This window comes from Pangasianodon hypophthalmus, chromosome 5 (genome assembly GCF_027358585.1).
Source record: "Pangasianodon hypophthalmus isolate fPanHyp1 chromosome 5, fPanHyp1.pri, whole genome shotgun sequence".
In the NCBI taxonomy this organism is placed as follows: Eukaryota; Metazoa; Chordata; class Actinopteri; order Siluriformes; family Pangasiidae; genus Pangasianodon; species Pangasianodon hypophthalmus.
Window position 1 is genome coordinate 24,942,342 of NC_069714.1, and position 9,872 is coordinate 24,952,213.

Genomic DNA, 9,872 nt, shown 5'->3' on the forward strand with positions numbered 1-9,872 from the left:
TCTACATAGTAGTAGTTGTTATCTCTTTATCAAATATACTGTATTGTTCATCCACTTGTGTTGGAGCTACATATTACTAAATATTTCTTTGCAGTGGCAGAACACACAGCTATGACAACAATATTTCAGGTTTTTCTGCCAAATGCCATAAATGTAAAATGTAAAATCTAATCTAAAATCTAGTCAAAACAATATTTATATTGGTAGCTATAACACTTTAAAGGAAAGTGTATGTCTAAGGAAAGTGTTCACTGTAACACTTTTTAAGAACACCACAATTTATTATTTTTTTTTCCATAGCTTCTGCCTGGCATCCTCTCAGTGATCCTGAAGGAAATTATTTTAACAGCTGGCGATTCTGCATATTTGACCCTTTATACAGGTGGTTCAGGGACGTGATCATGGATAAAGTTACACTAGACACACTAGTCACCAATAAGCTGTAAAAGCATCACATTTCTCTACTGTATCATGAACCAATAAACGTAGAAGTGGGCGGACATTGTCCAGATGGCATACCAGAGTACTTGGGTACTTATAGCTTTGTCACAATAGGCAGGAGACTGAGCAGACGAAGCTGCTTGTTGCTGGATGAAGGACAGTGATGGACATGTGGCATGGGCTGGTTTGTGTGGCGGTTTTATTTGCTGCTGAAATCGGAGGTAGGAGCTCTTTCTGTTTATACAGCCAGCCGTTATAACATTTCATATCTTACGATGGCCGAGAAGTGCAAAACAAATCATAAATCTGAAAACAAAATAACAAATCCAAAAACAAAACAGCAAATTATGATCAAAATAACAAGTCAGAAAATGGTCACCGTAATATCTGGTAATGTTACCGTAATAATATGCAGTGTCTTTATAATATCCTTCCTCTGATAAAGCTAATCTAAATGATTTAGTTCAGGTAATAGCTTCTCCTAATCTGTGCCATTATACAGGGTGTGCTAAAAGTCTCCATACATAGGGGAAATTAACACTTTTTAGCAAAATGTAAGTTTATTTACAAAACATTCTCTACATGATTGTCATTTCTTTGTAAACACACACGGAGTTTGACTCACAGTGTGGTGTGTGATGAGCTTGCAGTGTTTCCTGTTAAAGTCCTTCATAACCTTGTGGCTTCATAACCTTCATACTTAGTTATATATATATATATATATATATATATATATATATATATATATATATATATATATATATACATATATATATAAACTAAATATGAAAGTATTTTGGAAGACATTTTGCTAAAAAAAAAAAAAAAAAAGTGCTAATTTCCCCTATGTATGGAGGCTTTGCACATGTACACTGATCAGCCATGACATTAAAATCACCTGCCTAAACAGCTCTGACCCGCCACGGACTCCACAAGACCTCTGAAGGTGTGCTGTGGTATATGACACCAAGACATTAGCAGCAGATCCTTTATGGCTCCATGGATCGGACTTGTCTGTCAGCATATTCCACAGATGCTTGATCAGATTGAGATCTGGGGAATTTGGAGGCTGAGTCAACACCTTGAATGCGTTGTCATGTTTCTCAAACCATTCCTGACCAATTTTTGCAGTGTGTCAGGGCGCATTATCCTGCTGGAAGAGGCCACTGCCATTAGGGAATACCGTTGCCATGAAGGGATGTACTTGGTCTGCAACAATGTTTAGGTAGGTAGTACATGTCAAAGTAACATCCACATGAATGCCAGGACCCAAGGTTTCCCAGCAGAACATTGCCCAGAGCATCTTCCCATAGCGCATCCTAGTGCCATCTCTTCTCCAGGTAAACGATGCACACACACCCAGGCATCCACATGATGTAAAAGAAAATGTGATTCATCAGACCAGGCCACCTTCTTCCATTGCCCACAGTCCAGTTCTGATGCTCATGTGCCAATTGTAGGCGCTTCTGGCAGTGGACAGAGGTCAGCATGTGCACTCTGACCGGTCTGCAGCTATGCAACCACATACGCAGCAAGCTGCAGTGCATTGTGTGTCCTGACACCTTTCTATCATAGCCATCTTTCAGCAATTGTGCTACAGTAGCTGTTCTATGGGATCAGACCAGATGGGCTAGCCTTCGCTCCCCACGTGCATCAGTGAGCCTTGGCCATCCATGACCCTGTCTCCGGTTCAATGGTTGTCCTTCCTTGGACCACTATTGGTAGGTACTAACCACTGCATACAGGGCACAACGCACAAGGTCTGCCATTTTGGAGATGCTCTGACCCAGTCATCTAGCCATCACAATCAGGCCCTTGTCAACGTTGCTCAGATCCTTACGCTTGCTCATTTTTCCTACTTCTAACACATCAGCTTTGAGAACTGACTGTTCACTTGCTGCCTAATATATCCCACCCCTTGACAGGTGCCGGTGTAATGAGATCATTAATTTTATTCCCTGTCAGTGGTCTTAATGTTATGGCTGATCTGTATCTATATATATATATATATATATATATATATATATATATATATATATATATATATATATATATGTACATGTATGTCTGTTTATGTATTTATATATATATATATACTGTTTATATATAAAAACAGGTAGGCTATAACGTAAGTCTATAGGCTATAAACTATAACCCGAAGCAAAAAGAGAATAATATAAGATATATATTCACAAAATACTAATTGATTTTCAAATATGTATATGAAATATGTGCCCTGGAAATATGAAATGTAGTTTTATAAAACTGGCAACCTTACCCCAAGAAGCCCCCCACAGCTGCCATATGATTTTTAAAGAAAATATTAAATACATCTGATACAGGGTCGGAAATTAACGGGGGCCTGGGGCAAAATGCCACCTGTGTTAGGGAGGGGAGTATAATTTCGACAGGTGTAATGTTACCCCCTGGTAAACCCATCCTATTGAAGCTACAATCCAATGCCTTTGAGGACCCAGCCCCAATCACAAGATGTGTCAGGAGATGTTTATATCAGATATAACATTAAACTGTAAACAAAAGTGTGATTGTATGGGAGCGTGAAACTCAAACCTGAAGCAGGTTGGTTTGTGTTTCACTGAATAGACTAAGTTATTCTGTTGTATAACATTTTGAATTTTCTCTTGGCTTTACTGCACCTCTTAGTTATGAACTGTAGTAACTTGGGTGGGGAGTCCACCAAAGTGAGCTCATAAAAGCAGGGCATATTTGCATTAGTGTCGCTTGATTGCAACTGGGCAATCTGGGTTTATTGTGTTTTATCAACTATATCCGGGTTTAGTGTGTTTTATTTACTATATCCGGGTTTAGTGTGTTATTTCATTGTTTTGTTTTCGGGTAACTATGGCATCCATCACTTCGCTCACACACTTATTATTTCAGCATCAGACAAAGGTTTCTCGTGTTTGCCCAAGGCCCATATAACTCTAAGTGAAGCCTCCGTTGCTCGCTCTTGCTGTGGCATTGTTTAATCATTGATATAATGAATTTAGCTGGTTTATATATTTTTGTGGTTCTTACCTCTGTGTTCATTACCTCTGAGTATTTTTGTTCGAAATTTGCATACTTAATTTCAAATTAAGCACTTTGGCTTTGCTCTTCTCTCAGGGAGAATGAACGCATATTTTTCAGTTCATTCTTCTTTAAATGAGATGTTTTCACTGTCAACTGTCCTTTTCCTGGTACTGAGTGACTGTGAATATGCCATTTTACATTTTGAATGCAGTATTACTCAACCGATGTTGATTAGCTAAACAACCTATTAAACTAACCACCTCAGTCTCAGTTATATCTGTTGCCATAAGCCCTGAGCTGGATTCGTTTATCAGGGGGATGTCGATAATATTTTTTTCTCACATCTGGGCAGCAATAAAATGAACACAGGAGCACAGGTCACGTGATCAGGCTCTGTTTACAACACGGAGAGCTGCTGGAGTAGAGTAGAGTAGAGCAGAGCAGAGCTGCTGGAGTAGAGTAGAGTAGAGCAGAGAAGAGCTGCTGGAGTAGAGTAGAGTAGAGTAGAGTAGAGTAGAGAAGAGAAGAGAAGAGAAGAGCCGCTGGAGTAGAGTAGAGTAGAGAAGAGCCGCTGGAGTAGAGTAGTGTAGAGAAGAGCCGCTGGAGTGGAGTAGAGAAGAGCCGCTGGAGTGGAGTAGAGGAGAGCTGCTGGAGTAGAGTAGAGTAGAGAAGAGCCGCTAGAGTAGAGTAGAGTAGAGTAGAGAATGTGCACTTCAGCACGATACTAACAATCTCTCTGTAAAGGCAGTTCGTGGAGAGATTTTAATCGTTCGCGATCTAATATCATCATATTGTACACCCCTAAATTAAACCTATAACACAGTAAAATGTGCTAATTTCTGAACCCACTATGTAATAGAATAATATGATAGTATTTTTAACAGATTTTTTTTTCATCCATTTCTGGCATGGACTACACTTTCAAGAAGGAGTATTGAGCAAATTTAGACCCAGCCTATAGAATACTAGATGAAAGCACTATGTATTAAAAGAAAACCTTATTGTTTATACTTTATTGTTTACATATGAGATTTATTTTGGAATAATATTACTCTGAAACCTTTGATAAAACTCCCAGAAGAAAGGTAAATCTTACAGGGTACGCAACCAGACTCTTCTCCACCAACCAATCAGCATTCACCTGAAGGCTGGTTGGTCCATAGTAGACGTGCACAATACGCAGTTAGCTCTCTGGAGGAGAGCAACACCATCCTAAGCACCTTATTCAAATTATTATTTTCTGTTTTTTTTTTCATGTTCTTTTTTTTTCAGCCATAAGGGTCATTGGTCAGGATGTGACTGTGGCAGCAGGAGATGATGCACTTTTATTCTGTCAACTGGTTGAGACAGCAGAGCCTCTAACAAGTGTTATATGGCAAAGGCAAACAAAGGAAAAGGCAACAAATACAGACTTCTTTGCTATCACTTCAAATGGCAAAGAGGGACATATAAATGGATTGAGGGACAGAGTAAAATTCACAGGTAACATCTCGCGACTCAGCGGCTCAATTCTTCTAAGTAAAGTTACTGCTTTAGATGAAGGAATCTACACCTGCATCTTCAGCGTATTTCCAAGTGGACCGTATAAAACAGAAATTCGTCTCACAGTACTAGGTAAGATTTGTTACTGAAGTTGTGATAAACTTGAGGGAACAATGCAAGATTTACTTTTCAAATTATTTAAAATGATAACAGAGCTACAAGTCTACTCTGAGTCCTTGGGCTTCATTTGTTAAACGTTCTGTAGATGTCCACATGTCCAAATAAGTCCTGATTTATAAAACAGGGAGCACACTCTTCTCCATGGATGTTCATGTTTATAAAGTACAACCAGCTGAAAATTTGGTGCACAGGAACAAACTGCTACATTCCAACAATTATCACTTATTATTGTCCAAAAATCTAGTCAGCAAACTGCTTCAGTTCATTCACATCATGAATTCCAGCATGTATTCCCATTCGTTCTGACGGAACAAATGAAAAAGAATTTTCACATGTTGTTCATAAATGAGAACTCTGGACTGTTGGTACACAATAAACTGTGTATTAAAGCGTGATTCCATGACTATAGTTGAGAAATGCTCTACTAAATTAACTTGTTTTATTGCTGATTATTTTCAGGGCCCTATTTTCATCCTTGGTCATAGGAGAGCAGTGGACTAAGAAAACATTTTATATTTTAGTCCTACAAGGTCCACCAATAATACATTTCTCAAATTCACATATGATAAAAAAAATATTAACTAGGGTCATAACGATTCAATGTATCATATTGTTTATTAATAGTAATATAAAGTAAATCAGATACATTTAATTATTCATTTTACTTTGTTCTTAAGCACTGGTGGTCTGTGTCAAATTTAGAAAAATGAGGTGCAAATTCACTTCAGTTTTATTTGTATAGCGCTTTTAACAAAGCAGCTTTACAAAAATCCAGATGTAGTTTTGGATTCCTGATGAGCAAGGCAGTGGCAATAAAAATTCCCTGAGATGACATGAAGAAAATTTGAGAGGAACCAGGCTCAAAAGGGAGCCCATCGTCTTCTGGGTGAAACCCGGTAGTGCGATTATAAATCATTACAGTATGCAGTCATATAGAGTAAAGGGTAAGAGAAGTACTTGTGTCAGAAATATGTATTGGTACATAACAGCATACAGTGTTCTTTTTACACCTGCCTGTATGTGACATGATAAATTCAAATCACGATTTTAACACATAGTACCAGTATATTTTATTCAGTCATGGTAAATTGTGATTTGTGCATTTTGAGCATTTTTATTTCTAATGATTCTTATAGGTTCTGTTTAGTGAGTGAATAATGCAGTTTTCAAATTGAAAGAGAGAATCACTAATCACATAGTTGGGGTTAAAGTCTATTGTGTTCTACTGACTAAAGTTCATGATCAATTCACATGATTTGAAATTGCTGTTGCCTAAATATTTTAAATGGCTGATCCTAGTGAAAATACAAAAAAAAAAACCTGTTCTTAAACACTCATGCTGTTGAACGCAGACAGTTATAGATTAACACTGATTTGATTACTTGAGCACCTTGAGAACCTTGGCATCCAATGATTTTTGCATTTGTGTTTGTAACCACAGACTTTTCAGCCATGCAGAATTCAAAAGGGATGCAGAAGTACATTGCACTAAAGTCCAATTTAAACTCCACAGTCACTGGTAGCGATGAGGTCTACAATGCCTTCACCGTTCAATTAACAAAACCTGTGCTAAATCATATGAGTGATCAGGGCCTGACATGCATATTAATAATACCCATTATTGAATGTGGTTTTCTTAAACAATATTACTGATGCTGTTTATATGCTTGTTAATGTTTTTGTTTGTTTTTAGTTCCTCCTGTTGTCAGTGTAAGCACGAATGTGCCTTGTGTTGCTGGTGACGCTGAGGCGATTTTAGCAACCTGCACTGCAGCCAATGCAAAGCCTGCAGCAGAAGTGTTGTGGAGTCTGGGTGCTTTAAGTGACTCTGTCAAAGTACAAAGTAATGTCACTGTGGACTCTGAAGGAAGGTTCACTGTTAAAAGCAGCCTGATTGGTGTAGCATCCAAAGATCTAAACCAGAAGAAGGTTCAGTGTTTGGTCACACACCCTGGCCTAAAGGGGAAACTGGAACTGAATTACACATTGATCATTCACTGTAAGTTTCTCATTTTTAAGCAGACGTTTATGACCAGATTATATAAAGATTAATATGCAAGTGGCTCAGGGTGGATTTTTCCTTTAAAGCACAGTTCAACACAGTACAGTTTGTCTTAGCAAAATGGCTATGTACTTTTTTGCCCTACTGGCAATTGTCAACATTATACTTAATTCTGTTTCACAGAACATTACATTGTGTACAGTTTTGATTTTTCTTTTTACTCTTTCTCCCAGATCCTCCTGAGGTGGTTTACATTAATTCAGCAGGTGATCAAGGGAAAGCACTTGAATTTCAGTGTGAAACAGATGCTAATCCAAAACCAACAAACTTCATCTGGAGCAGGTAATAGAGCTGAATCTTCCGTGTATGTTTACCATAAAAGGCTGCAGTTTATATATTTACATGAGCCATATTATATGGCTTATCAAATTTAACAACATAGCTGTACCTGTTCATCTTTTAAATGATAAATGTGGAACCTGTGGAGACAATATTATTATATTGTTAGATTCTGAGTTTATCCTAATGTTATTTTGAAACAGTATGTTAATAATATAATAATGTAATCTGTGTTAATAATTTGGTCTGAACTCAGTATAAACTTGTACAGACAGACCACTCTGTTCTCTGTCTCTCCAGTGGCTGATGTAGTGTTACAAATAAACCAGTGTTAGCTCTCTGTATTTCTAGTTGATTGAGAACTGAGTTAACACTCATAGTGAGAATGAGGAGTGTTTTTGTTTGTTCAGTGTTAAATGTAGTCAACAGTGAGGTGGTAGACTGAGCTTGATGATACTGTTTGGTTAGCAGGAATGAAGAGCCACACAAACATGAGGCTAAACTCTGGCACTTAGATTGAGAGTCTGTCAGATTGGCTTCGTTCAAACAGTTGAAAAATTTCTACTCGCTGTAGTTTTAGTTTATTTGCCCCTAAACTCTACTTGCACTTGCACTCCAAGCTGTTTCTATGATTCAACTGCAGTTCACAGTTTTTCTGTAACACTTCTCATAAACTGTTGTTGTTTTAGCAGAACTAAAATTACTCTATGAAGGCTACTGCAAGCAGAAGAAACCTGCGTGTGTGAAAATAGCCCGTTCACAATGCTTTTTTAAAACCCAGATCATGGTGATATTTTGCGTGATATACTGTATTTGTGAAGGGTGTGTCAGCAGTACATAGCCTATTAGCATTACCTTTGCCTTAATAGAATTTAACAATAGAACAAAACGGTTTAAATGCTAATACATGCCTTGAGACATTGCAAATGTTATTAGTTAAAGCAAAATAAGCAATTTGAAGGCAGTTTGTAGTATGGTGTGAAGACAATCAAACATAAACTTTTAACATTAGTTAACAGATAAATTCCCTTTTAGACACTTTCCAGGGAAGGAGCTTCTTTCCAGCAGTGTTAATAGCTGTCAGCTGACCCCTGACAGTAACGGCCTTTACTATTGTGTGGTGTCTAACCAATACGGGAAAGCTGTAGGTTCCCTCTACGTGCATGTTGCATGTGAGTATATATATGATCTGTTGTTCACTGGAACAGTGAATAAATGTTCTTACTTGCAAGTTAGTTGAATCCATTGTGCATATTCACATAATATGTGGTTCACTTAATTGATGTACAGTTTAATAGATACACAAGTCATCAGCCTACATTTATTCAATTTCTTAGTCTTAATGTTCCAGTTTAGTCAAGTATACTGGAGTGCAGGGTCAAAAGAAAACTAAAAATGGTCACTTCCACTTAATATGCTCTGTACTGTGTGATTTATATAACATTTAACCTTCTTAGATAGATAAGGAGGTAGATAAGGATGTTGGCCTCAGTGACATTAAACAGTTTCCACCAGGGCTTCTGTCTGAGATAAGTCTTACAAATCCAGATGAAGTGTGAGCTAACTGTAATACTATCTCATTGCAGCGACAGAATCCACAGCTTGCTGGACTCTGTTCATCATAGCCCTCCTTGCTGGTGTTTGTGGTTTTCTCATTTGGAAATTTAATTTGCATCAACACATTACAAAAAGACTGTGGTGAGTTTAGTCATTTTACCAATCTAGTATTGAGAGCAGATTATAAGCATATAAAGAGTTTTATAAGTGAGTTGATTATTTTATTTTATTGTATTAGTCATGATCCTGTGCCCACTGTATCTTCATGAGGTCAGTGTGAAATCCTTTATTTAAATCCCCATGGTTTTGTTTTGCTCACTTATCGTGTTAGTGATTAAATCCAAGATGTTTACTTTTTTCTAGGAGAGTTGATGTATGGGTGGTTCAGACCTCTGTACTGGGACCATACCTTGCCATGGTGGAGGGGCTTATTCTTCTTACAGTCTCCTTCTTTCCAGGAACTTAAGAGGAAACCAAATGGTCCCATAGGTTTTGTAACATAACAATCCAGTTTGGGTCTCCCTCTCGCTACATATCGTTATTAAAGGTGGCCATAACGTCATATGGTTCTGTTGACTTGTCTGCCGTCAGGAACATGATTTCCAACAGAACTACAAGCAGCTCTTAAAGATCCCTGCAATCAGAACTAAGAGGACATCACCAACATCACTTTTGGGGTGTGGTTGAAGTCTTTTTTTTTTGTGTCAAAGTCAATTAAAACTTTTTTGTCCCTGTAATCAACTAGCTTTTTGTCCTTGTCATTATCGCTTTGTTGATTTGCTGTTTCAAGTTGTCTAAATCTGAATGAAATTGCTATGTTTGGTTTGTATGCTATTTA

General features: G+C 37.6%; 1 protein-coding gene across 1 annotated transcript; it reads left to right on the forward strand.

Moving 5' to 3' along the window:
- Nucleotides 1-564: 564 nt before the first annotated feature.
- Nucleotides 565-9,303, forward strand: LOC117596663 (nectin-3). The gene is made up of 7 exons (XM_053233859.1): nucleotides 565-662; nucleotides 4,747-5,088; nucleotides 6,830-7,135; nucleotides 7,372-7,480; nucleotides 8,513-8,649; nucleotides 9,064-9,175; nucleotides 9,273-9,303. The coding sequence occupies exons 1-7, from the start codon at nucleotides 605-607 to the stop codon at nucleotides 9,301-9,303; spliced, it is 1,095 nt and encodes a 364-aa protein (XP_053089834.1). The 5' UTR covers nucleotides 565-604.
- The last annotated feature ends 569 nt before the right edge of the window (nucleotides 9,304-9,872 follow it).